Source organism: Bipolaris sorokiniana (genome assembly GCF_000338995.1).
Source record: "Bipolaris sorokiniana ND90Pr unplaced genomic scaffold COCSAscaffold_15, whole genome shotgun sequence".
NCBI classification, from domain to species: Eukaryota; Fungi; Ascomycota; class Dothideomycetes; order Pleosporales; family Pleosporaceae; genus Bipolaris; species Bipolaris sorokiniana.
In genome coordinates, this window is record NW_006911909.1 from 460,217 (window position 1) to 485,229 (window position 25,013).

A 25,013-nucleotide genomic window follows, 5' to 3' on the forward strand; every position below is an offset into this window, starting at 1 on the left:
TTGTTCAAGATTTCGAAGTGAATAGCGCGCGTATGTGGGGGTGGTGGGGGTGTTTCTTGGTTGACTGTTCAGGTGTCGCCGCAGTTCTTTTTCTTTGAGAAATAAAAAAAGAAGTCTAGAAGCAGAAGGCTCATGCGATCTATGCTGCAGACGCTTGTGTCGCGTAAGGGGCACAGTAGCGGAATATTGCTTGTTCAAGACTGCGTGAACCCAAGTTATGAGTCGTCGCCAAATTGAGCTATGCGTGTTCCGATTGGTCACGGCCCTTCTCCAGCTGTTCGGTCGTCATTGGCATCATCCCCAACCTTTCCTGCTTACATACATAACCGTCTGCAGCCTCTCCGTCCTCACCTCGGCCTTATTTCTAGACTTCATAGCGTCACTATAGAGATTCTCTCGCCGGCCCAGCAGGCTTTGTGTGATCTCCCCACTGCTCATCCATCTCAGCGCCACTACCGTCTGCGAACAAAGACATAGGCAGCAAGCAGCAGCAGGAGCAACAGCCCCGGCCATCACGCTGCCCCACAATCCTCGCCATTCGCGCACCCCAGCCCTCTCCCTCGACTCGATCTGACGATGCGAGTACAGTAGCTGCATAGAGCGAGACGCGCAAGATGGGCGCCAACAGGAGTAACGGCTCCGGTTCCTCGACGACGGAAGCCGTCGCATCCGGATCCAACGAGAAATCACCGCTCCTCCAACAATCCCAGAAGGGACCATACGACGACACAACGCGGCGAAGACGGTGGCTCTACCCGCAGCTGCTATCCGATGGCCTCACCGCCATCGTGGGCGTGCTGGCGACCCCCTTTGTCTATACCGGCCACTACTTGATTGCCTGCTTCTACTACGAGGACGGCCACTTTTCTTTTTTAGCCCCTGTGTATCACGTTTCGCGCACCTTTACACGCCGACGCCGGAAGAGAGTAGACGCACACGCAGCGCGAGCCTCGGCCGCTACCGACAGCAACGAGAAGGCCATGCGCAAAGGTCGCAGCTCGAGCATTGCCCAGCCCATGACCATACAACCCTCGCGGCGCTCCCTATCTATCGCATCCACGTCCACCGCCATGACCTCCGACTCGGAGACCGAAAAACCCGCTTCGCACGGCGGAGACTGGGACAGCCATTCGCAACACACGCGCTCCAAATCTAGTGCATTATCGCGCGCAGACGAAATCGCTCCCGCAAAACGGTCGATCCGCATTACACTACACCACAACGAGGACGTGTTGAGACAACGAAAGGCTGCAAAAAAGGCACAATCCTCTAAAAGCAACTACACATCGTCCGAGGCCGCCGCTTCACTCAAGTCGCCCACCGGCCCGGCAACCGCATCGTCCAAACAATTGACTAAATTCCCACGAGCACCTCAGCCCCCGCGCCCCTTGGTGCCACGGCGTCAGCCATCCTACTCCGCCAAAGGCACTTCGGCCGTCGGTCCACACCAAAAAACACTCATCATTGATCTTGATGAAACTCTGATTCACAGTATAGTTAACGGGGGCCGCTTCCAGACTGGTCACATGGTAGAAGTAAAACTGCAAGCATCTATCGGCGCGGACGGACAGGTTATTGGTCCCCAGGTGCCGCTCTTGTACTACGTCCACAAGCGACCGTACTGCGACGACTTCTTGAAAAAGGTAGGGAGTTTAGCCGGGTCTTGCTAGCGCGTAACTGACATGTGAATCAGGTCAGCAAATGGTACAACCTGATTATATTTACCGCATCTGTCCAGGAGTATGCTGATCCCGTTATTGATTGGCTGGAGGTGGAGCGCAAGTACTTTGCAGGACGATACTACCGGCAGCACTGCACTGTTCGCAACGGGGCTTACATCAAGGACCTTGCCCAGGTCGAACCAGATCTGAGCAAGGTTATGATACTTGACAACAGCCCTCTGAGCTACGTCTTCCACCCAGGTAAGAGGTTCCTCTAGCTCAGACGCCTGCAAGGTTGTACTGTTACTGATGACAAAACTAGATAATGCCATCCCCATCGAAGGCTGGATCAGCGACCCAACAGATCACGACCTGCTGCATCTCATCCCACTGCTCGAAGGCTTGCAATATGTCACTGACGTGCGAGCATTGCTTGCGCTCCGGCTCGGCATGCCTGCATCCGTGTAATCAGGTAGCCACAATTTTGGTGGCATTCACAGTATCCCGCCTTCTAATACTCTTTGTACCATAGATCCGTTGACTAGGCCGAGCAGTTGGCTATGTAGCTTGTTGAGGTGATACCCATGATGTTTATCCGTTCATGTTGTCTCGCTTGTCTGCTGTCGAATAAGGCTTCGTATGGGAATTGCTGTTACTTATCTGTGAAGCTCGAGTCCCCGCACATCGGTCAAGAGTCCCGGCATGCCGTGTGCAAGCCGTCGCATGGGCCTGTCGTCTCGCCCACGTTGTTGAGCACGGTCCCCCACGCCTACTAATTATGTGGTGTCCAAGACATGACAAGTGCGCCTGCAGCGTCCCGCTCGCCATACTCTTACGCATTCCGCTTATCTTCTTGCACCATTTTCAGCCCCACGACACCCGTTGCTTCTCCCGTGGCTCCATACAGCGCAGTAATTTGCTCTCCTTTTAGGCCCGTACATATGGCAATCCAAGCCTTGGTATATCCGATTGCCGCTGCCCTCTTCGGCACCATGCCTCCACAATGCCCCCGTCCTTCGCCGCAAAAAGTGTATTCTGATCTGTGCCAATGCATCCGCTCTTGAGAACAAGGCCGCGTTTTGATTGGAAAACATCCAAAAACTCACACCATAACCAGGACCCGCTGCCATAACAATGGCGGACTCAGTGTGAGTCTCTCGCAATCATCGACAATGGCTGAAGAGAATCTAACCAAATCGTAGCCTAATCGCACCGTTGTTCGATGAAGCAGTTGCGGCCGTACAAAGCGCCGTACTGCAAGAACACCGACTTCATTTCGAAAATGACACAAACGCATCGCTCTTGTTAGACGAGCTACGTCGAGTATCAGTCAGCAACGGCTCTGTAGACCAGAGAGTGGTTGTGTGCAGCCGGAAACTCACATTGTTCATTCGTACTCTTGCGCCATATTTCGACCTTCTAAGCACATGCATAAAGCTCCAACCAGAATGGATTAGCTGGTTCTGGGGTGCGCTCCGACTAGTCATCAAGGTAAGATGAAACCGCAGCTGGATGCACACTATGCTAAACAGAGGCAGATGAGCAGTGCCTATCTCCTTCTTCTTGAAAAGGTCGCCGATATGTTGGAAGCCATTGCCCATGCCATACCTCCGTATCAGCAAATATACGAGGCTTGCAGTGCAAACACTCCGGACTCCAATGTCAGAGACGAAGACTGTCATTTAGCAGCACTTATGTCTTATGTATATGCCGACTTTGTACAGCTGTTCTTAGAACTTTACTGCATTTTCTGTCGAGGGAGTCAAGGTACGTTGCAAGATTCACATGTCAAGGCTGTGTCAGTAAACCGATCGTGCGTTAGACTGGCTAATCCCTGAGACAGCTCATACAATGTCATGGAGGCCGCTTGACTCACGCATTTCGCGTATGGAAGTCCGATTGGCCAAACAAAGAAGGTGGCTGGAAAAAGAGACGCAAAACGACATTCAAAACTACTCCGATATCTCACATCATCGCAAGCACTACCTTGACTTTCTGCAAAATCAGGACCAAAGTAGAGGGGGCGATTATTTGGATCATGACGGGCAAAGAGCTGTTAAACGATGGAGGAGGGTGGAAAAAATGCGAACCTGGCTTTGCAATTCGCCTGCTACAAGTCAAGTCGATCGCCAACCCAGACAGTACAGCCCAGACTCATGTGCATGGTTCTTGCAAAGTTCAGTTTACTGTAAATGGCGAGATCAACCATTTGAAAAAGCAGTAGCCAACGATGCAGATTATTTGTTGAATAGTTGGCAACATAGGGTACTGTTTGTTCAGGGTAAGTTGGAATTTTTGCATCATCCATGAGCTGACTGAGTACTAACATCATATAGCACAGATTGGTTTTGGAAAAACCTTCATATCACATTCAGTAATCGAGAACCTTACTGCTGAGGCTGAAGATCCTAATATCTGTGATGAGCCTCCCGTAATCGCACACTACCGTTTCAGTCTACTCCATTCCAAGCATAATCATCCAGACGATGCCTTACGAGCCTTGTCACATCAGCTGCTTCAGTTGCACCGCAATGATCATTCTACCCTCGATGCTGTATGCTTGTTGCTACGTAAAACTTCATTTCGAGAACATGCAAATACAGACGAGGTATTAGACGTTCTTACTCTACTTTTGCGACAACATCCTACCTATATCGCGATTGACGGTATCGATGAATGCAGCAACACTGAAGTCTTTTTGGGATTGTTGGCAAGGTTATGCCGAGGTTCTGATGCGAGAGTCATCTTGTTCAGCAGACCGGACTTGAAGATACCGTTGGAATACCAAAAGTGGGCATCCGATGCCCCTCACATTTTTTCTCTCAAAAGCCCACATAACGCCATGGCCATTGAGAATTACTTAACACCAGAGCTAAATCGACTGGCAGACCAAGGCTTTTTTGGTATTTCCATGGACCGAACGCTCATTCCTCAATTCGCACAGGCAGCAAATGGAGAGTTTCTATGGGCTTCTATGCTTCTGAAGTTGCTTCAGTCACCACTGATTTCACCAGAAGAACGATTAAGCCTTCTATTGAATGTTCAGTCGTTGAAAGGGCTGGGCTCACTCTACCACACTATGATCGATGCGCTGGCGCGTCACTCACACAAGAAGAAGCGAGTTATCACTAGTACTTTCCACTGGTTGTCTCATGGAATCCATCACCTGGATTCAGCTGCGCTACAAGCGGCTCTGTCTACACAGAGTACAGACGAGAATGATACATCACATACGATGGATATCCTCAACGCGTTGGAAGAGCTCAGCTGCGGTCTACTTCTAGTCACAAACGACGCTGTTTCTTTCACGCATGCATCCGTGCGCGACTTCCTCCAATCCTCTGCTTCTCATACATCGGAATTTAGTCTGTATAACGAGAGTGGTGTACACGGACATCTTGCAGCCGATTGTCTTTCTTATCTTGTCTACAGCGTACCGAAGCAGCCACTTGGCGTACTACACCCTCACAACCCGCCCACGCCTCCAGCCGCTTCAGCCAGTAGTGGCGCGAGTCAGCGAACAAACTCATCTGGTGATAGCGGCTACAAGTCGTTGTCCTCATCCGACGGTGACAACAACCACGCTGTAGCACCAATTGTACTCAACCCACGCAACAGCAGCTCGAGACCAACCGGTATTCGCACCATACCCTTCGATACCCACCTCCCCTTTTTACGCTATGCGGCACTTTGTTGGCCTATACACCTAAGTCGCGCCCTAACCTTATCTTCTCACCACTCTATCACCTCCTCCACGACAGATACACTCGCTTATCTTCCTGCTCTCAGCGCCTTCCTATGTTCACGCCTCGCCGTCACATCGTGGGTCGAAGCATCATTCCGGTACAGCTTACCGCCCACACTCACACGGCTTGTGGGGCCGCTATCCGATTTAAAAGGGGAGGTCTCTCCCTCAACAGCAAAGGGCAGGGAGTTAAGATGCGTTGTGGGCCAGATGAGAATATTGAGTGAGCGGTTGGCTGGCTTGAAGAGAGAACATGAAGGTGTGATGAGAAGAAATCCGAGTTTGATATGGCAGATGGATGAACCAGGGGAAGATGCGTATTGGCCTGTTTGGGAAGATGTAGTTGCCAGCGCAAGTGTTCCATGAGGAAGGCAATGATGTAGGCCTGGCTCCTATTAATTTTGCATAGCGGTTTGCTTCGTCTCCATATTTAGTATATATATATTCTCTAGGCGGTTTACTAAACTATATCCAATGGTTCAAATCATCACGTTGAAATTAATCACTGTATGGTCCTTGTGCATAACACTAAATTTTCATTACATAAGAAATAGATGTTGGAGATATACAAAGATGAAGATTGCTCTTCGTGCTGTGAGAAAGCGAACTATAGGCACAGAAATGTATACCTTGGGTCGGTGTTCATAGGGATGCTTGATCACCAAACTTTGTCATGCGAACTCGTGTTCGGAATGTTCTTTCCGTTCGCGACTGGCCATTGGCCATTGGCCATTGGCCAATGGCCACAACCACTTCACCTCTCACCTGCATGAACAGTAACCCGAGTCCAAGCCATCAACAATGCTCTACGATGTCTCGCAAACTGCACGTTGTCTAGCTGCCCTCAAAAGCAATCAGTGTAAGCTTTTGCAAATATAATTGCCTCAACAGCCGCCGCGGGCAATCCGATCCGTCACGATAGCAACTCCCAGAATGGCTCCCCCACCATCTACCCTCTACACTCTCTCGTTCTTCATAGCAACCCTCGCCACCCTTCTAGTCGCATTTACTCTACGCCTTCTCGCTATTATACCCAATGCAAGCACAAAAACGCGACCACTCCGGCGCAAGCGCCCACTCGCAACGCGGGTGCTAATCGTGCTCGGATCCGGGGGCCACACTCACGAAATGCTATGCCTACTCCGCGACCTCGACACAAGAAAGTACACACATAGGACATACGTAGTCAGCAGTGGCGACGCCTTCTCCGCACAACGCGCTGCGCAGTTTGAGCAGGATTTGCAAGATGCTGCGAGAAAGAGGGAGAAGGCGCAAGAAAAGGTGGTGAACGGACAAGACGCAGACGAGAGTGATGGAAAAGCAACAAGACCAACGATGCAAGTCACGGATACAAACGGCCAGACACGTGTGCTGGATACAACTAGAGGAGATGATAGCCCGGCATGCATAGGACCCCATCATTACAACATAGCCATCGTACCGCGTGCAAGGAAGATCCATCAGTCACTGCTTACAACACCGTTTTCCGCTCTGTACACCTTATTCGCATGCTTCACACCGCTCCTCGGCGCACCCCCGCCTCTCGCGGGCCAAGCACCCACAACCCCCTACGAAGTTGCAGCCGCCGACGTTCCCGACCTGATCATCACCAATGGGCCAGCTACAGCCGTTATCGTTATTCTCGCAAGCCTCATATTGCGTTTCTTTAATATCAAAGGCGCAGAAAGCAGGCACAAGTGCAAAACTATGTATGTGGAAAGTTTTGCACGAGTCAAGACGCTTAGTTTAAGCGGCAAGATCTTGCTTCGATTCGTCGATCGGTTCCTTGTGCAGTGGGAGGAGCTGAAAGGTGCGGGTGGAAGAGCAGAGCACTGGGGCGTTCTGGTGTGATGAATGTAAGGAAAGTGTGCACGTAATGAGAAATTTACAAGAACGATGTGGTATGCATAGGAGAAAAAGAGGTAGATGATGGCGTTTGATGTGCATTTCACAGCGAAAGATACCCCCCCTCAACTATGATGATGATATACTATGCAAGAGGGCCTGGATTGAGATTTGCTGCTTTCAGTTTCGCGGCTATGTGTACAGAAGTTTCTATGTTACAAATCTCTCTTCTTCTTCTTGCCCGGAGACTACAACGCAACCTTGCACTTGAAGAAAGCTTAGTCCAGCTCCTGGTTTTGAGCAGCAATCTGCTTCTTGCCTAGGTACGGCTTCGCAGCTTTCTTCTGCATGTGCTGGCCCAGCGCGGCTAGCAGGCTCTCCTGGTCCACAAGAGGCTGCTTCTTCAGCGCCTCTGCTTTCTTCCTTTGCTCCAGCTCCCATCGCAACTGCATGGGCGTCTTCATTGCTTCGGCTGCTTGCTTCTGCTGCTTGACAATCTCTCGTGCGAGCGCGCCTTGTTCAGAGTGCCTGGTGATCTTGACACGCGACGCCTGGGGATCATGTTCCTTCTGTGCCTTGATGGAGAGATTGTGGATGTCGCCGCGGAGTTCTTCACCGAGAGTGTCGGGGAAAGGTGGGGAGACGAGGATGTAAGACATGGACTCTGATCTCTCGACAATGTTGCGCGTTGTGTCTACGTCGTCGTATGCCTCTGGGAGTTCAAGGTCCTTGCTTCTTGGAGGTTGTGTCTTGAACCTGTCTTGTTGCTCCTTTTCGATCTTTGTGAAGTTATCTTCGATATCGTCTGTCTTCAGGGTACTCAAGTCTTGCTGCTCTCTGCTCTGCTTGTTGCTGCTTCGCCAGCGATCCAGGCCGGAGAAAGGTTGGGCGATGGTGGACATGGTCTTCCTGAGCCATGAGCGGTTATCTGTGCTTTGCTCATTCGTGACATCGACATCTTCAGTCCATTCTTCGCGTTCCCATGGCCATTCGATCCGGTGATTAGTACTTGAGATGTAGCGGTGGAATATGGGGAGGCCGTTGCGAGGGTCATATTGGTGCTCCTTCGGTATTTCTGAGCTGCCGTAGTCAGTCCCGGTGTAGGGGTCGATGCCGGTTGTGTGTCGCTCCATAAAGATCTTTTCTACGATAACGTCCTTGTAACGCTTCACACCTCCTTGGTTTATCTCAGAGGGTATCACAAGGCGAACATGGTCTAAAGGAAGCGGCACCTCGTTTGGATGCTTGGGGCCCATGTCTTCATTGGCAGCACTGAAGACATTGGAATCGTAATATTGCTAAGAAGTGTCAGTCTGAGTTTTGTGGCCCAAGGGAAGAATACAAACCATGTTCAAATCCTTTACAATAACATCGTGAGTCCGAGGGATGATCTCTTGTACAACACCAATCTTTCCAGCATCTTTACCCTTAAGAATAACGACACGATCATTCTTGACAATGGGAAAGTACTTCTTATCATCAACAACCAAGGGATACTCAAGCTCCATTCCCTTCTTCTCTCTGACAGCATTGCGGTTCTTTTGCGTCTTGGCGGAGATTTCTGGTTTCTGCATCTGAGACGATGTGAGAGCGCCGTACTTGTCTGCATTTGGGCCGGTGGCACGGTTTGGCCTCAAAGGGCCCAACTTCCAATCTTCCTTGGCATTAGCCAGAGCACGTTTCTTGACGCCCTTGACATTTTCATTCTCCCACATAATGCGTTGGAGGACGGCTTGCTTGGACTCCCATCGCTCCTGCATAAGTTCTTGCCGCTTCTTTCGCTCTCGCTCGTGCCATTGGATTGCATGCTTCGTTTTGCGGATTTCCTTGAGTTTCTTGGCCTGACGGGCGGCGTTGCGTCCTGGCCGGACAACTAATTGGCTCATGATGGGTAGGGTAGCGGCGATAGACGTAGATGTGGGAGGGTTTGCGGACTACCGAGCCATGGAGCAGTGGGCGGGGACGGGTGCCAGCAATGGATTTTCCGGGTCAATTAACTTTTTTCGGATTCACTGCAAGCGCCTCGCTTCAATGACTTGGTCTTTGCGGCGATGGGCTGGCGGGAAGTTGACCCTCTTGGTGGTGACCAGTGCCTTCGATACTGCGATCCAAATTTCCGCTTCAGTCCCCGGGCGGTGTGTCAGCGTCGCCATTCTGCCACCCCGAACCAGCTGGCCGATGACATCGTCCGCCCACATCAACCATCCCATCAACCTCCAGATCTTGTCGCCAACATGCCGCTCCTACGGCGCAGACTGCGCTGTCATTACTGCAATGTTCAGTCGCGAGAAAGCGTTTCCCAGATACCCAAAAGATACCGCTGTCCGCAATGCGACGCCGTGAATCACTTTGATGAGGTGAATGATTGAAGACATAAATATGCGACTTCTCCTCAACTGACTTTCTACCAGCGCGGAAACATCACGGATCCACCGATAGAGGAGATCGCAACTATCCCTGCGCCTGTGCTTCAGTACATACCCTCGCGCTCACCCTCACCCTTTATGTCCGCTCCCACTGACAACATCTTCTGCGACGCGTGTCAACACAACCAAACACTATACACCAGTCTGCTCGCCGAATTCCTCCCAGAAGAAGACGATCCGCAGTATGATCAATACCTCGCAGCCTACGATAACTACAAGATCGAGCTTGAGGAGCGCTACCCACAGGTCTGCAAGAACTGTCTACCCCAGGTCCAAAACCAGATACGAAATGCGAACCATGTAGCGAGAGCAGATAACCTGGCGCGCATAATGGAAGCGAGCAAAGAGAAGCGCACAGTTGTATACACGGCGCGACAAGCATGGACGCTCAAGGCTATTTCGCTAGCCGAGTGGACTTACATCTTGAGTACGGTGGTGGGACTGCTCTGGCATGTCGCTGGGCTAATCATGGTCCCCAATGAGGCTATTCGGGAAGACCAGATCTTCGCTTGGAGTGCATGTCTGCACCAAGCGTTTCTCTCACGCTCCGTCGACCACACCTGTGTACTTTCGCCGTATATAGTCAAATGGTTGCAATACGCTATCCTTGCCGACCTGCTCACTATCTGGTGGAATCCCAAGCTGAAGCTCAAAACGAACAGTCTCACGGGCAGAATGCATGGACTCAAGTCACTATGGTCAATCCGCTCTGCCGTCATCGCACTCCGCTTTGCGAGTCTCTACTACTGGCAGCATACTACAGTCAACGGCGATACCCTGCAGAGCTTCCGATACACTCACACAGTCATGGCCAGTGTACTTGCCCTCTCGTTTGTCCTGACCTGGAAAACTGTCCGCATAGTCTACGGTGCCGCACCCTCATTCCCAAAGGCAGCCCAAGAGCCTGTCCTCAGTGAACCTAGCAGCGCAAAGAAAGAAAGAAGAGGCTCCTACCATCCTGCACACCCGCAAGCGGACCTCTTCGATAGCATGGCACATTCGTTTGCATCTGGAATCCAAGGCTACCAAGAATCCTCTCCCGCCCCGCCATCACCTACCCTCACAGAATCATCCTACACCACACACGCGACCGAAGCCACAACTCCCTTTGCCCAACGCAACTCTTTTCTAGACGCCGACGATATGGACTGGACCCCAACCAAAGGTCGCTTCTCCGCTCAACCACCCGAAATCATATCCAACCAATTCTCCAAGCGTCCGACTTTTGCTCAGCAACAAGCCTCGCCCTCCGCCAAACCCAGAGAACCCCACTCCATCTTCGCCCGAAAAGACCCAAATCCCTTCCGCCATCGCGTCCCCGCTGCACCTCCTACCTCGTTCGCCGCCAACCAAAAACCCGACCCATGGAAACGCGGAGTATGGGCGCCGCCACTCAAAGAGAGCATGCCCAACTTCTTCAAAGAAGAGAAGAAGACAAGGGGTGCGGATGGGACTAGCAAATCACAGGGCCTAGAGGGTCTGGGCGTACCGAAAAATGTCAAGAGGGATGCAGAGCTGTTTGCTAGCCCCAAACTCAAGTATGATTACTATGGTACGATGAAAGATACGGGACTAGAGGATACGTTCAATGCCATGTTCTCCAAGTAGAGAGAAAGAGAGATAGAGAGACTTGGCTTGCATCATCGATACTTTTTGGTTTGGTACTGGCAAACGCCTATTCTCCTTTTGTTTTTCCACTGTTTACCTTCTCCTTTTTTCTCTTTCCTTGGGATGATGAACGCATTGATTGGCGTTTTGTTTGAGATACCCGGCAGCTGGTGACACTTTTTCCTATGTTCCATTGGCCCGAGTTATCAAAGTCGCAGACGGGATCTGTATGTAAGTTGTGATACTCATATGTAGTATACGGACCACGAATAGGATATGTATGCATAGCGAATGGGGCGTTGATTCAGTACGCGGCTAACCTTCCATGTTTGCACACGACATGCGCGGGTAAATCGATTAGGTAATAGCAATTCATCCATTACCCCACCAAGGCATTGTGAAGGACTACGCATTACTCCAGTAGCGACACACAAACGAGTGGGCGCTTGAACGAGTTAGATTTGCTATCTAACCCTCCAGCATATCATGACTTTCATATGCCGAGTTGAAGCACAGATATCCCCAATGTAAAGACTCCGGTAAACTTCCGCGGCCATCCGCGGATTCCATCATTCGTTCATGGCGTGCTGGTAGTCCACGTTCATTTCCTTCCTTGACTCCTTGTTGGCCAGTACTCTATGACCTGGGCTTCTCCTTCTTCTCCTTCCAGAGTGCCGAGAGACCGACACCGGAAACCTTGACGACCTTGAAACGCACACCGGGAATATCACCCTTGGCCTTGCCCTTACGACCGAAACCGGCAAGGAGGACTTCGTCGTTCTCGTCCACAAAGTTCAAGCAACCGTCGTTGGGGACTGTTTTCATGTTAGCCACGGCTTCTTGATGCATACTTGCCACAAGTGCTTTGCTGTAGCTGCACCCAATTCTTGGAATGGCGTGACGTACCGAAAGCGGTGACCTTCTTTCCGTTCTTGATCAACTGAACCCTGACACACTTTCGGATAGCGGAGTTGGGCTGCTTGGCCTCAACACCGACCTTCTCAAGGACGATACCCTTGGCGTGGGAAGAACCACCAAAGGGAGAAGACTTGAAGGCGGTTCCAAGGAGACGCTTCTTGTAGTGGAGATCGGCCCATCGTCCCTCACGGCGATGGTTGCGGAGCTTGCGGGCGGCGTTGAGACCTCTTGGCTTTCCTGGAGGATGGTGTAAGCAGCTGCAAAGTGCACAATGGTGTCGTGCAAGGCGAGAGGGAGGGGAAATGGGATCTGAACAGATTGGAGACGCCTGGATGAGATGATTGCGTACCTTTACCCATGATTGCGGTGTTGACGAGTGATGTGCTGGAGAGTGGATGGTTAGTATCGCGAACGTCGAAGAGTAACGGGAAGGAGAAATCTCACCCAGCGTGTGTGCGCACGGGCCTTGGCGTCGCTTCTGTCGTGGCTAGCGCGGCTGCAGGAGTATAGCTATCTTATCGGTCCATCGTCATTGAGCTGAGCCGAGGACCTTAGGAACACTGAACACCATCTTCTCTGTCGAAGCGCATAACCCTAGTCTTACTAGCTTCAAGCTTTCGACAAATACAAAGGAGAAATTGATGTTCGCATTCTGACACTCAACGCCCTTGCTAGCTTTTATAACTAGTCGCGTGAAGCTACAATCACCTTTCGTCTTCAACATCTGCTCCTGTGAATATACACGCTGCATGCTAGAACATGTCTTCTAAAGACGACAAGAAGGTTTCCAGGATGCAGACAAATCGTCTGCCAGCACCAGCTCTCTTCGTTGGCCCACCATCACACAATGCCTCCAACACATCACTACATGAGACCCGAACACCAGCAAAAACACCTCTAGTCCGCCAACGCTCCCTACTCTCTCCTGACCCCAAGCGTCCCCTCCCCCCAAACACCACCAGCGATGGCGATTATCTCAGCCCCGTATCGACAAACCCCTCAGCGCCCTTCCAACGGCGCCAGCGCCAACAAAGCCAAGCAGCTGACGCAGAAGCCTCGTCGCGCGCCGAAGCAATATGGGCCGAGATGCAAAACACACTTGAGGAAGTCGAACTCAGCGCTATAAAAGGCCCTGACATGACTGTCTTCGGCTCCGAGCACTCGCGCGCCCTCGACGAGCTGCGCCGAGCCCAGATCGAGCTCGCGAGAGCATGGGCCCGCTCAGAAGACGACGAGCAGGCGCCCGAGCAGCAGAAGAAGAAGTCGCAAGATACCAAGGCTACAGAGGTACAGGCGCAGAGTATGGTGAGTGGTGCTGGTCCGGGGAAGGGGGATAAGTTGTTTGATCGGATTAAGTTAGAGGAGGAGACGGAGAAGGATATCGAGCTTAGCCGGAAGAGGAGGGAGGAGAATGATCGTTATTTTGAGAAGGTGAATAAGGGGGTTCAGGAGGTAGTTGTTAGGTTGGAGGAGGTGGCCAAGGCGATGAGGGGTGTTGAGAGTGAGAGTAAGGAGATTTGGGGGCATGGGAGTGAAGAGGGGGTGGATTCGGATAGTATTACGACTGCGCAGAGTGTGACTTGAAAATATTTGGGGGGTGGATATTTTATACTTCTTTTTTACATAAAACGGTCTGCTAATGCGAATTGAGCAAGATCTTCGCACGGCGATTTACCATATCCCATGGTGTGAGTCGTCAAGTCATGAATTAGATAAAGCGCAGTACAGGATATTGGGTAGTGTATAACACTAGGATTGTTCAAGCGCCAGGGCCTTGTAAGATTTGGCGAAAAAAGAAGAATTGGGCAAGCTAGAATGCCCACTGGATATGACACGTTCTAGGAGATAGAGGGGTTTCTTGGCTGTAGTCGATCTAGAACTGTCTTATCGACACTGTGATGGAAAACTATACCGGCTTAACCAGTAAAGGGGTTATGATATGTATTATAAGATACTTAGATTAATTCGGTAATGATACATACATGGTGAACATCTATCTAGGATTATATTTCATACCGGCGGTCAGTCTAGATGCAAATATTCTTCATGCTAGATTGTAAAGTTTGTTCCCTTTTAGATTTTTCATCCTGGCTCTCTTTTCATTCATCATCCAAGCACTTCGACCCCCCCCCCTAAATTTAAAGTAGATATCGATAATCTGGGTTCAAATCACCCATTTCCGTCTTTTCGTATTCGGTCAACCCCACATCTCGCACACTCTTGTTGCGCCTCCGGTTCGCCCAGTTGCACATAATAAAGTACGCAGTGCAGCTAAGCGCGCTTAAGACTACAAAAGCAATGCTGATAGAGTAGCCTTTTGTGTACTTGGGTGCATCCTTTTTGAGAAAAGAAAATGTAGCAATGATTCCGCCGATGTTGCCTGTATGTAATGTCAGATTTGTTTTGCGCAAACAAGGATCAAACGAGGAAAAAAAGACAAAACTTACCGAAACCCACTTGCCACGCACTACCCACAGCTCTTCTGTGATGTCCACCCAAATTCATATTGAACCAACAAACAATAACAGGCATGGCTGTATAAGCTCCCATAGCGACCAGGAAGAGAGCTGCATACTGCAAGTCGTGATTGTTGTGCACAGAGATGAGGATAGCGAAGCCGGTGATGCAGACACAAATGGGGAAAATGGCAAAAAGGAAGCGGTGTCTAAGGCGATCAGAGAAATACGCAACAAGCATGGCAAAGCCAAAAGCAGCAGCCCAGGGAGGCACACTGTGGAGCTGGGTCTGGATGGGCGAGTAGCCATAGCCTTGGATGATGGCGGGTGAAAAGTATGCATAGCCATATGCCGGTACGATCAAGCCAAAATACATCAAGCCACCAATAAAAATCTTGGGGTCTTTGAAGACGTTTCCAACGTCTCGCGCTTTGATGGGGCGCTCGCGGGCGGAGCGGCCTTGGTCGACTTGGAGGCGGTGCTTGACATAGGCGCGCTCAGGCTCCGACAACCACTTGACTTCTTCGGGAAAATTAGGTAGCAAAAAGAAGAATGCAAAGGACACCACAACGGTTAACAGTCCCTCGAGAATAAATATCCAACGCCATCCGCGATAACCTCGCATGTGATCCATCTTACCAATGGCACTGGCGAGTAGTCCTCCAAAGGCCCCAGCAAGGGTGGTGGAGCTGAAGAAGAAGGAGAAGCGCTTCTGAGCCTCATTTCTTCTATACCACATTCCAATGAGATAGAAGGCGCCGGGGAACCTTTGGATATCAGCTCGGCCTTCGTAGCAATTAATTCAGAGCTCACTCACATTCCAGCCTCGAAGACGCCGAGAAAAAAGCGGGTGGTCAGCAGTCCTGCGTAGTTTTGAACAAAACCTTGCAGCATGGTGACGAGTCCAAAGCCAAACATGCATATACTAAGCCAGATGCGGGGCTTCATCTTTTTCAGCAGGATGTTGGACGGGATCTCGAAGAGGATATACGGGACGAAGAAGATGACAAGGGCCGTATTGTAGCGGTTGTCTCTGTTGAGGTCGAGTTCCTGGCTGAGGCCAAAGACATTGGCGTTGGCAATGTTGACTCGGTCCAAGAAGGCCAGCAGGTACATGATGCACAGGAACGGGATGACATGGAGATCTATCTTGGCAATGAGTTTGGTGTCGGTGGTGGTGGGCGGACAAGTGACATGTTCAGAGTCGTCATCGTGGTTGTTGTCGTAGCGAGGAAGGGCATCCTGCTTATCCAACTCCGGAGACGGCGGATGCTCTGCAAATGGTCAGACTGCCGCTCTACCACCAACAAATGCACATGTATAGTGGCCAAAAGAACCGTGTGCCGGGCTAAAAAGGTTGGCGACGAGTCTACAGAGGGACAAGCCTTGTAGATGAGGTCTGAGACGACTTGGCGCCGTGGCCATGAAACCCTGAACTTACTTTCAGTCTTGCCAAACATGGCGGTGTTTGGGCAATGTCGGACCGTGTGGCAGGCAGTCGGGTTGATATGACAGGGCCTGGATGGCAGGCGACTGTACCGTGGTAGAAGCGGAAGCCGGGGTGACGCTTGTAATGGCACTTGGGAGGCGGCGTGAGAGAAGCAATTATGTTGACAGATGAGCAGGCCGAGGTCGCTCGGTCTAGCTACCGACTCTAGCCCGGCGTGGATGCGCGCCCTGTCCGCTAACCCCGCATCTCTCTTGGGCTTGAGCATGGGCATGGGCAGGGCGCCTGTCGCCATATCTTATCGCCGCTCGTGCGCGCTGCTTTCCCCAGCGCCAAGTCGCGGATAGCACAGGCGATGGCGTAACCTTTGTTGCATCCACTTCCAGCCCATGTCGCCCAAAGAGCCCTTGTCAGAGAGAGCCCCCCTTCACCACCGCCACGCCCAGCCCAGGCGACTTTTGCCGGGCCCGTCCACGGCGGCGCTCGAAAAAAAACTAAGGGTCGAGCGGCGCGCGCCTCGCGTCGAAGTAAGTCATGGTCGATGCCGCCATGTGATCGCCGGCGTGGCGTCGTCGTCGTCGTCGGCCTAATTGCGAAAAAAAATGGCTGAATGCTCAAAGGCCAGTGTTCCGCGGCGGTCGTATTTCATCTTGGTGTGCTGGTGCTGGTGTCGGTGTTGGTCGCATGCCCCTCCAGTCAGCCTACGAGACGGCATCCAGATTGTGTGGCGGCTGTCCGTACATGTGTGCGTACATACTCATATACGTATGGATGTTGCATGTCTAGACTGACGGTGGATGCCAGCATCCGACAAAAAGCCCACTCGAGTGATGTCAGCCGCGCACAGCTCAAGTATAGGACGGTCGAGCTTAGTAAGGAGCAGGCCAAGGTTTTGTATGCGAAGGGTCAACCTTGCTACCGGGCAAGACTGGTTCGGCAGCCGACCTCACTCGAGCCTGGGCACGCCGAAGTCTCAGCGTCGTCCACGCTCCTTTCCTGCTTCCCCAGCCCGCTGACCGCTCCACCCTCCTCTCCTCCATACTGCCGCCACGACGCCGTGAAAAAGGACGACCCTACCTCCGGAAGTCTGCCTGCCTGCCACCCGCCTCGATCCCACATCCCACCGAGCGGCTGGCCTGCTGACCCGAAATGGTGAATGCCAAATATGTCGCCTTTACAGTCAACAAGCAGACGCCCTTTCTGCAGACGCCCGACCAAGCCTATGCAACAGTAATCAATTGCCGCCCGCCCGCTGGCAAGCGTGCCGCTTTTGCGCAAGAGGTGCGCTCCCACAACGTGCCCTTGGCAAAGGTCGAAGGTAGTCTGAAGCGCAAGCGGGGCGAGGACAGCAAGAGAGAATACGACCAAGCAGCACACTCGAGCGCTTCCTATGCCAGCAATGCCATGGCTCCACTCGCAACCGCAACCGCCCGCCCTCTCCTCACCCAGCAGTGGCAGCAACGTAAGCCCACCAGGTTACGGAGGGGCAAGGTCCTGTCCAAGGGTGTCGACCTCGACTGTTGGTTCATCATTCTCTCCTACTCGGACCCCGCCCAGTTGCTCGAGATGCGCAGCAAAATCGCTTCATGTTACCGCTTCCTGCGCGACAACCCCATGCTCTGGAAGCATAGCAGGGTTTACTACTACGGAACCGACATGCCGGACCCTCCTCCAGGCCTGACAGAGTTCCAGTTTGCCCATCTGCGCCACGGTCATGGCTGTATGGACTGCGGAGCGCCCGTAAGTGACAATACCCGCACCGTCTACAGACTTCTCACGGCAAATTTATTAACTTGACTGACCGTCGTCTAGAACACTCGCAAGACATTCTGGGCTTTTCTGCGCCGCATGTGCAAGGACTGTCTAACAAACCAGGTCATCAAGGAGTACGAAGCCATAGCTCTGCTCAAAGGTCCAGACGGTGAAGACATCTCCTTCATCCGTGCTGCTCTTCCAAGTGGTATCTACGATTCTTGGGGCAATTTTGTCGGGGTTGGCCCAGCAAGCACGCATGCACTCAAGACAATCTATCTAAGATCAGACGTGGACAAGCTCGTTGCAGAGTACAATCGTGAGTTGCGTGAACGAGCTCCCGACGCAAACGAATCTCCCGCGTGGATCGCTGCATGGCTTGCTTCAAAGGCTCAAAGGATAGAAGAACGTCAAGCGTTTGCAAAGAAAATGGAACAGTGGGAAGAGATGCAGCGGACTGCCAGGACTGCCGAGTACAGTTCAAAGAAATCTAGGCGCAAGGCCTACTTCAAGGAAAAGGCCGCCCAACTGTCGCCACCTATTGGTATCAAGGAACTCGAGGCTTGTCCGTCGTATAAACGCGCTGTGACTATCCCCAAGGATCCCAACAACACTTCATGGGATCTCCTCAAGCCCAAGATTGTCAAGGAAGCAGCAGAAATCGCAGCCCGAAGAAGTCTAGAAGAGTCGCATCCGCCTACAGCATCGTCATCGGGTATCTCAACACCTACAAGCAGCATGACCGGCTACCCTCATGCGCATCTCTACCTTGGTACTATTATGGGTCTGCCCCCGCCAGACCACCACCACCACATGTTTCACTGATTGCTTTTCATTTTGCATGTTTCACGCTTGGACGAGCGGCTTACGAAAGGGGGGGAATACTTGGGTTAATGATTGCATTTTCGGTACTGGAGCTGGGACTGGTTTTATGTTTTTTACACGAGCATGGGCATGAGCATTTCCCTGCAAGGCGCTAGGTCAAGATTTGGTATCATCAGCGGGAGGGTTCTGGCCAGCCGGAGTTATCATGTTTGATTGTTTCCTTTTTGTCAGCCCTAATATGTATGTGCGTGTGTTTGGGTTGGAGTATGTAATGGAATTGGCTTCTTACCGGACAGATTTGCCGCCTGGATGCATGTGTAACCGTAAGACAGTGGGGCCCTCTGTCTAGATGGAGGGATTTGCCTGTTGTAGCAAAGCATCCACTATTTGCCGCTTGTACCGCGCTGGAGAGGGACGGCATGGGGACGGCATGTGGGTGCGGCACGAGTCACGCCGCCATGGCTTAGTATGACAGCATTGTGATTGGTCAGTCAGCAGCCGTACCCAGGAACGGTGACTAACGCAGAAACGACCGCAGCCAAAAACCATTGGTGTAGCAATGGCGAGACAGAGGCAGTATACTACACACACTTCAGATAGTCTGTTGAAGACGACAAGGGCATCTCGAGGCGGCTGCCGCAGAGCCTCATGCCGTTGCCCCTCGTTCCGCGCGCCTGGCCTGCGTCGATCTGTCTCGGGACGAGGTCGGAATATGCAACGCGGCAGTGCCTAGTGCAAACAAGTTACAAAACCACTTGGCCCTCGTCTGCTTGACTGCCGTGGGTCTGCCTATGTGTGTAAGCTGATTCCTACCGAGAAGCCGCTCTTCGGCGAGTCGAGAAGCACAGATTAAGCTATCGGGCCTGTGTCGCCGTTGCTTCAGATATCGTAATCGCAAGGGTCCAGACAGCCATGCTCTGCGACGCATGTGATTGGCCCACAGCTGCCAGAGGTGGGTCTTTTGGCGTGCCTTCCAGAAAGAATGACTATCGCCCTCGGGACACTGAGAAAATACTTGTGTCTTCATAAAAACCTTCACGCTCCCTTTGCTGGCGTCTCTTATCGTCTCACTTTCGCTGGCTTCCTGCCCCCTCACTTCGCGCTCTGCCTCCGCCAATTGAACTTTCTAGATACAAGCAAGTCATTTGTAGCTTATCAACACCTACATACACAAACATCCACACAATGGCATCGGCCTCTCGAAGCTTCTCCCGCGCTCTGCGCACTGTTGCTCCCTCATTCCGCACCACCGCCATCCGCTCATCTGCCCGCTTCGTTGCACCTACACAAAACGCCTTCCGCAACCAACGACGCGGATACGCCTCCCAGGAAGATGGCCCTGATAAGCATGAGGGCAACCCAACCGGTCTAGCTTTCGGTGCTGGTGCTCTGCTTGTCGGTGCTGGTGCCTACGCCCTATACACATACAAGCCAGAGCTCTTTGGCCAGACTAGCTCCAAGGTCTTCACTCCCAGGTTCGAGGATTACCAGAAGGTCTACGACGCAATTGCCAAGAGATTGGAGGAGAACGACAACTACGATGATGGCAGCTACGGTCCTGTGCTGCTGCGTTTGGCATGGCACTGCTCGGGAACGTAAGTATACTCAATTGTACTTGATACCACTGAACCAACAACTGACATGCTACAGCTATGACAAGTTGACGGGAACTGGTGGCTCCAACGGCGCAACCATGCGCTTTGCCCCCGAAGCTGACCACGGTGCCAATGCTGGTCTCAAGGCTGCTCGCGACTTCCTCGACCCTGTCAAGCAGGCTTTCCCTTGGATTAGCTACTCGGACTTGTGGATTCTCGGTGGTGTTTGTGCCATCCAGGAGATGCAGGGCCCCAAGATCCCTTATCGTGCTGGCCGTGCCGACCGTGATGTTGCCTTCTGCACTCCTGATGGCCGTCTGCCGGATGCCACCAAGGATAGCAGCCACATTCGCGCCATCTTTGGCCGCATGGGATTCGATGACCGTGCTATGGTCGCCCTCTCTGGCGCCCACGCCCTCGGCCGCTGCCATACTGACCGCTCCGGCTTCGACGGCCCCTGGACCTTCTCTCCCACCACCTTGACCAACGATTACTTCAAGCTGCTTCTCGAGGAGAAGTGGGCGTACAAGAAGTGGAATGGTCCCAAGCAGTTTGAGGATGTCAAGACCAAGAGTCTTATGATGCTTCCCACTGACATGGAGCTTGTCAAGGACAAGAGCTTCAAGCAGTACACCCAACTGTATGCCAAGGACAATGATGTTTTCTTCAAGGACTTTGCCGAGGCAGTCACGACCCTGTTTGAGCTTGGCGTGCCCTTCCAGCAGCCCGAAGACCAGCGATGGGTCTTCAAGAGCTCTTTTGATTAGACTCTCTTTGCCAGGATAGTGAATTAGAGGAGGATAGAAGACGTTTCATTCCGAGGGTTCAGGTTTTGAACATTCAAGATATCCATCTAGATTATTAGACATTTGCTTTTCACGATACCCATGGGAGTGGGTTAGCTACAAGACGTATGTTTTTCTTTTTCTTTTTATAGAAACATACATTGCGCTCTGTCCTGTGGTCGTATGGTTTGCAATAGATAAGAATAAGAAGAATAAAGATAAATCAAACTTTACACCATTTTACCCGGAGCATCGATCTTCCAGCTTGTGACGCTTTGAATTACGTACTGAAATTATTTCATCGTATTGTCTGAAAGTGACCATTTTACATGCATGTTACTCCTTCGGAAAACATGATATGGAATCTAACAAGTACCCGTTTCTTAGCGCTGTGACCGTCCTTCCTTCCAACTCACTCATCTCGCAACCCACTCGCAAGCTGAGCCGTCTTCTTCTTCCAAAACGCACGTCGCTCCTTTTCCATCACAACAAACTCACCAATTTGCTTGTCGCCCATTTCCTCAACCTCTCAATACAAGTCTTCTATATCCTCTCCAAACTCACCGTGCGGGACATGGAGCGTGGCGTCAAAGCCGAATCGCGACGGTTGGTACAGGACATGCGGAAATGAAGCCGGGCAGCTGGCGCCGTATTTATCCTGAGCTTGTGACGCTCCGTCTTCAACGAACGCAGCACGCTTCTTGGCGAGACGCCTATTTTTCTTGGAGAGGGGAGAAGTTCCCTGTTCGGGTACGAAGAGGGCAGGCTCTGCATCAGTAGGTTTTGATGGCGAGGAAGAAGAAGAGGGGGCTAACAGCAATGCCACTGAACCATTTAGTCGTTGATGTTGCTCGGTAGTAGTAGTAGTAGTAGTAGTAGTAGTAGTAGTAGTAGTAAAAAGCAAATCCTGAATCGCTTCCTCTCCAAGACATGTAGCGCCCAGTTTCCATATCTCGCCCACGACGGCCTCCTATGCTTTCTGTAACTGGGCTACCTTTTCTGTTTGCGCAACGATCGGCGCCTCGTAATGCAACATGCGGACCTCGAGCGTTTGATCAAAGCTTACGACCTAGCCTTGACTATCGGTACGGCGCAGTCTAAGAGTGAACTGCGAGGTGGGCTGGTGGAGCTGCAAAGCTAGATGCTCGTATTTTGCTGGTACTGATAGCTTGAGTGGAGAAGTAGATGCATTCTTGGGGCTACCGCTTAGGAGGACAGTCTGTAGAGTACTCTCATGAAGTCTGGTGAGCAGATCTTTGAGAATGTTGTTGATCTTGAGAGAGGTCGTCTGGTAGAGGTGTCTGCGATAGTCGCTACTGGCTTCTGGATGATTTGATGTTAGTTGCCAATGCCATCTATCAGGATCTCGGGTTCTACTTGTGAAAGTTACACTCATTGGGTGCGTATCTGATGCGTGCTTTCCATATCCTTTCTTCATTCTTTACCTTTGCAGGTAATGTTGTTTTGGAGAGTGATCCCTTTGTAGTTTTTGAATGCGGGACAGCCTTGCTGCGTTCAGTATCTATCATGGAAGAACATGAAATGGCACATCAGAAAGCATTGGCTCACAAAGGCCAACCGACGGCATATGTTTCATAAGTCATATATACACATTCTTGTTACAGTGATGCAAGCTACTAGACGATACTTGCAATCAACACAAAACGGTATTATGTAGTTCGCATGTCCTATAATCCCTGCTGTGTTCATGAATAAGCTTTCTAGGGCGCCTGCCCTTGTCCCTCGGCAGGAACAACCACACCCTTTTCCTCAAGCATCTTAGCGAGCGATCCGTCTTGGTGCATCGTCATAAGAATATCGCAGCCGCCGATAAACTCCTTGTCGACATATAGCTGTGGTATCGTCGGCCACTCTGAGTATTCCTTGATTCCTGATCCATTTGTCAGCAAGATATTCCCAGTGGCGCATTCCATACCAATAGACAGCAATCAAACAGAGCGCAACCCGAAAATATTCGACCACCCCAGTTCGTGCATTGTGTGAACTCCTTACCTTGCCTCAGCTCCTGATCTTCTAGTACGTTGAAAGCTGTGAATTTGTCCGGATCTACGCCCTGCATACCCAGAATCTGGATGCTAGCTCTTGAGAAACCGCATTGGGGTGTTTCAGGTGTGCCCTTCATGAACAGAACTACTGGAGACGAAGCAATGGCTCTGTCGATTGCGGAGCGGACTTCATCTGAAAGCAGTCGTACTTGGAACGGTGTGAGGAAGCGCGTGGTTGGGGAAAGGCGAGGTGCGCTTGCGCGGGTGGCGGCTCGGAAGGCCTGGTGATTGTTAGAGACATTGGACGTAGCGGGAATATGTTCGTGATAACTACCGAGGGAATTGCGCGTCTTGCAAACATTTTGTGTCGTTGGTGGATGTTGACAGAAAGTTTGGTGATGGCATCACCTCCGACGTTCGCCGCACTCGAAGTTTTGGATGAGGTCAGAGCGCCAAGGCCGTTGGCATCACTAATACATGTATCCTATTCGCCCCTACGTTTTCCACCACCTTTGATTGTTGTTATCTATACACTTGTGTAGCGTGGCTAGCCACCTTCCCCTAATAAGTAATCAAGGCGCCTTACCTTTTATGATCATCCTTCGTTTGCTCGTGTTGATGCTTTCACAATATACCGATATATCTATACTGGAAAGACCCAGCATGCATCGATAGCTTTCCTACCATGGGAATTTGTGGGTATAGCAAACAATCTATTCAAGTCTCAAAGACAGACGAAGCAACAACAGGTCTCGACATATTTACCAACATACTAGACCAGATGGTCGAATGAAACATGTACATATGGAAGAAGACGGCAGTGATCATGTGCAGAATCTTTGTAACTACAGTAAAGAATAAGCGATCACTCCTTCTTCAGGGCTGGTTTAAATCAATTGATTTTGATTCAGATCTGGAGAAATATGAATGGAGATAGCTGGAGGTACATCATGGTGGGCATTTGCACCATAAGATGTGGGTAAGATGATGTTTCTTGCTGATAAGAGACATCTCTTATATACGTCCCTCTTGTGTCTTGAAAGTTCTAGTGAAGAGTGTCACGTTGATTGCGTTGAGATTACAAGGTTGTATCATACAAACTGATTGTCGTACTCAGACTAAGACAAGCCACATGCATTGTCTATTGCATCAGCATCTTCGATCCATGATATCTCTTCCTCGTGTTTCTTCAGCCGGTGGTGTTGTTTCATATTAGTGAGAGTGTATTTCATCTACAGATGAAGCTGATCGGACCAGACAAGTGGGACAATCATATTAGCCTATACATTTCTCAAGATACTCCGATGGTCCGATCTAAAATGGTAACGGAGAAGAAGGGAAATCAGGCTGTAAAAGACGGCGGCTAGCTTGAATGGGAAGAAGTTGCGTGCAGGAAGTGTCACGGTGAAGGGTCTCTCAATTATACGTAGCGTGTCTCTGGTGAAATCCTGAAGAATCTTTTGCTGCTCCATATTGCTACGTCTACTCACGGCGAGGGAATGCTGCAAGTTGCCGAGATAGCGATTCAGCGGTGAGATTCAATGCGGTATCCGCATGTTTCCACGCTGGCCTAAAGTGGTATGGAGAAGTGGTTGACCATGCATTGGTCATGAAGAATGGTTTTCTTTTGACCCGAAGTGCTGCAGCATGCGCGATTAGATAGCTTTTAGTCCCTCGAAGTGCGCCATTTTGATGGTGGCATAATGTCGTATACATTCGACGCATCATTTTAGCCGTTTGGTACGCTGAAAGACACGATGAGTTAATAACTCAGGTCGACCATAGCTAAAGAACAATGGAAAAATACAATGAGAAAGAGTCGCAAATGCTCCAATACAAAATCTTCCGTAGTCATGTTGGTGCTACATGGAAAGTCATGGTGTCTGGGCTGGCTCGATTAGCTAGTTCAACGGTACTGGTGATACTTCTACCGTTGAAGTGGAC

General features: G+C 51.1%; 12 protein-coding genes across 12 annotated transcripts; 7 read left to right on the forward strand and 5 right to left on the reverse strand.

Annotated features, from left to right (window-relative positions):
* The first annotated feature begins 332 nt into the window (after positions 1–332).
* COCSADRAFT_151187 (uncharacterized protein) lies at positions 333–2,340 on the forward strand. Its single transcript, XM_007706056.1, has 3 exons — positions 333–1,643; positions 1,694–1,922; positions 1,984–2,340. Exons 1-3 carry the CDS (start codon positions 615–617, stop codon positions 2,127–2,129), a joined length of 1,404 nt encoding a protein of 467 aa, XP_007704246.1. The 5' UTR covers positions 333–614; the 3' UTR covers positions 2,130–2,340.
* Positions 2,341–2,538: 198 nt separating this feature from the next.
* On the forward strand, positions 2,539–5,898 carry COCSADRAFT_151189 (uncharacterized protein). Its single transcript, XM_007706057.1, has 5 exons — positions 2,539–2,809; positions 2,864–3,152; positions 3,200–3,428; positions 3,505–3,942; positions 3,998–5,898. Exons 1-5 carry the CDS (start codon positions 2,796–2,798, stop codon positions 5,770–5,772), a joined length of 2,745 nt encoding a protein of 914 aa, XP_007704247.1. The 5' UTR covers positions 2,539–2,795; the 3' UTR covers positions 5,773–5,898.
* A 441-nt stretch (positions 5,899–6,339) lies between these two features.
* COCSADRAFT_72854 (glycosyltransferase family 1 protein) lies at positions 6,340–7,119 on the forward strand (the record flags this gene model as incomplete). Its single annotated transcript, XM_007706058.1, has 1 exon — positions 6,340–7,119. A coding segment is annotated over one exon (780 nt), but the record flags the coding sequence as incomplete, so codon positions are not given.
* A 410-nt stretch (positions 7,120–7,529) lies between these two features.
* COCSADRAFT_30035 (uncharacterized protein) lies at positions 7,530–9,137 on the reverse strand (the record flags this gene model as incomplete). Its single annotated transcript, XM_007705840.1, has 2 exons — positions 7,530–8,549; positions 8,598–9,137. 2 exons carry the CDS (start codon positions 9,135–9,137, stop codon positions 7,530–7,532), a joined length of 1,560 nt encoding a protein of 519 aa, XP_007704030.1.
* A 348-nt stretch (positions 9,138–9,485) lies between these two features.
* Positions 9,486–11,285, forward strand: COCSADRAFT_100248 (uncharacterized protein; the record flags this gene model as incomplete). The annotated part of the gene is made up of 2 exons (XM_007706059.1): positions 9,486–9,608; positions 9,663–11,285. 2 exons carry the CDS (start codon positions 9,486–9,488, stop codon positions 11,283–11,285), a joined length of 1,746 nt encoding a protein of 581 aa, XP_007704249.1.
* A 636-nt stretch (positions 11,286–11,921) lies between these two features.
* On the reverse strand, positions 11,922–12,562 carry COCSADRAFT_30037 (uncharacterized protein; the record flags this gene model as incomplete). Its single annotated transcript, XM_007705841.1, has 3 exons — positions 11,922–12,100; positions 12,192–12,440; positions 12,553–12,562. 3 exons carry the CDS (start codon positions 12,560–12,562, stop codon positions 11,922–11,924), a joined length of 438 nt encoding a protein of 145 aa, XP_007704031.1.
* Positions 12,563–12,761: 199 nt separating this feature from the next.
* Positions 12,762–14,058, forward strand: COCSADRAFT_40428 (uncharacterized protein). The gene has a single exon (XM_007705890.1). The coding sequence runs from the start codon at positions 12,963–12,965 to the stop codon at positions 13,785–13,787; it is 825 nt and encodes a 274-aa protein (XP_007704080.1). The 5' UTR covers positions 12,762–12,962; the 3' UTR covers positions 13,788–14,058.
* Positions 14,059–14,341: 283 nt separating this feature from the next.
* Positions 14,342–16,119, reverse strand: COCSADRAFT_164153 (uncharacterized protein; the record flags this gene model as incomplete). The annotated part of the gene is made up of 4 exons (XM_007706060.1): positions 14,342–14,583; positions 14,651–15,426; positions 15,477–15,933; positions 16,101–16,119. The coding sequence occupies 4 exons, from the start codon at positions 16,117–16,119 to the stop codon at positions 14,342–14,344; spliced, it is 1,494 nt and encodes a 497-aa protein (XP_007704250.1).
* A 909-nt stretch (positions 16,120–17,028) lies between these two features.
* On the forward strand, positions 17,029–18,977 carry COCSADRAFT_203034 (uncharacterized protein). Its single transcript, XM_007706061.1, has 2 exons — positions 17,029–17,846; positions 17,919–18,977. Exons 1-2 carry the CDS (start codon positions 17,256–17,258, stop codon positions 18,681–18,683), a joined length of 1,356 nt encoding a protein of 451 aa, XP_007704251.1. The 5' UTR covers positions 17,029–17,255; the 3' UTR covers positions 18,684–18,977.
* A 732-nt stretch (positions 18,978–19,709) lies between these two features.
* Positions 19,710–21,308, forward strand: COCSADRAFT_193458 (uncharacterized protein). The gene is made up of 2 exons (XM_007706062.1): positions 19,710–20,278; positions 20,334–21,308. Exons 1-2 carry the CDS (start codon positions 19,869–19,871, stop codon positions 21,043–21,045), a joined length of 1,122 nt encoding a protein of 373 aa, XP_007704252.1. The 5' UTR covers positions 19,710–19,868; the 3' UTR covers positions 21,046–21,308.
* A 129-nt stretch (positions 21,309–21,437) lies between these two features.
* Positions 21,438–22,511, reverse strand: COCSADRAFT_346429 (uncharacterized protein). Its single transcript, XM_007706063.1, has 3 exons — positions 22,144–22,511; positions 21,628–21,984; positions 21,438–21,591 (listed from the first exon to the last, which is right to left on the reverse strand). The coding sequence occupies exons 1-3, from the start codon at positions 22,499–22,501 to the stop codon at positions 21,476–21,478; spliced, it is 831 nt and encodes a 276-aa protein (XP_007704253.1). The 5' UTR covers positions 22,502–22,511; the 3' UTR covers positions 21,438–21,475.
* Positions 22,512–22,607: 96 nt separating this feature from the next.
* On the reverse strand, positions 22,608–23,472 carry COCSADRAFT_40433 (uncharacterized protein). Its single transcript, XM_007705891.1, has 3 exons — positions 23,404–23,472; positions 23,077–23,350; positions 22,608–22,954 (listed from the first exon to the last, which is right to left on the reverse strand). Exons 1-3 carry the CDS (start codon positions 23,428–23,430, stop codon positions 22,785–22,787), a joined length of 471 nt encoding a protein of 156 aa, XP_007704081.1. The 5' UTR covers positions 23,431–23,472; the 3' UTR covers positions 22,608–22,784.
* Between the last annotated feature and the right edge of the window lie 1,541 nt (positions 23,473–25,013).

Coding starts and splice junctions, on each gene's coding strand:
- COCSADRAFT_151187 (XM_007706056.1), top strand. CDS start 615: ATGGGCGCCAACAGGAGTAACGGCTCCGGTTCCTCGACGACGGAAGCC. Junction 1,644..1,693: donor GCGACGACTTCTTGAAAAAG/GTAGGGAGTTTA, acceptor CATGTGAATCAG/GTCAGCAAATGGTACAACCT. Junction 1,923..1,983: donor GAGCTACGTCTTCCACCCAG/GTAAGAGGTTCC, acceptor TGACAAAACTAG/ATAATGCCATCCCCATCGAA.
- COCSADRAFT_151189 (XM_007706057.1), top strand. Junction 3,429..3,504: donor TTTCTGTCGAGGGAGTCAAG/GTACGTTGCAAG, acceptor TCCCTGAGACAG/CTCATACAATGTCATGGAGG. Junction 3,943..3,997: donor TAGGGTACTGTTTGTTCAGG/GTAAGTTGGAAT, acceptor AACATCATATAG/CACAGATTGGTTTTGGAAAA.
- COCSADRAFT_40428 (XM_007705890.1), top strand. CDS start 12,963: ATGTCTTCTAAAGACGACAAGAAGGTTTCCAGGATGCAGACAAATCGT.
- COCSADRAFT_203034 (XM_007706061.1), top strand. CDS start 17,256: ATGGTGAATGCCAAATATGTCGCCTTTACAGTCAACAAGCAGACGCCC. Junction 17,847..17,918: donor GTATGGACTGCGGAGCGCCC/GTAAGTGACAAT, acceptor ACCGTCGTCTAG/AACACTCGCAAGACATTCTG.
- COCSADRAFT_193458 (XM_007706062.1), top strand. CDS start 19,869: ATGGCATCGGCCTCTCGAAGCTTCTCCCGCGCTCTGCGCACTGTTGCT. Junction 20,279..20,333: donor GCATGGCACTGCTCGGGAAC/GTAAGTATACTC, acceptor GACATGCTACAG/CTATGACAAGTTGACGGGAA.
- COCSADRAFT_346429 (XM_007706063.1), bottom strand. CDS start 22,501: ATGAAGAAAGGATATGGAAAGCACGCATCAGATACGCACCCAATGAGT. Junction 21,985..22,143: donor TAGACTGCGCCGTACCGATA/GTCAAGGCTAGG, acceptor CATGTCTTGGAG/AGGAAGCGATTCAGGATTTG. Junction 21,592..21,627: donor CACGCTCCATGTCCCGCACG/GTGAGTTTGGAG, acceptor ACTTGTATTGAG/AGGTTGAGGAAATGGGCGAC.
- COCSADRAFT_40433 (XM_007705891.1), bottom strand. CDS start 23,430: ATGTTTGCAAGACGCGCAATTCCCTCG. Junction 23,351..23,403: donor CAAGACGCGCAATTCCCTCG/GTAGTTATCACG, acceptor AACAATCACCAG/GCCTTCCGAGCCGCCACCCG. Junction 22,955..23,076: donor AGATCAGGAGCTGAGGCAAG/GTAAGGAGTTCA, acceptor CAAATGGATCAG/GAATCAAGGAATACTCAGAG.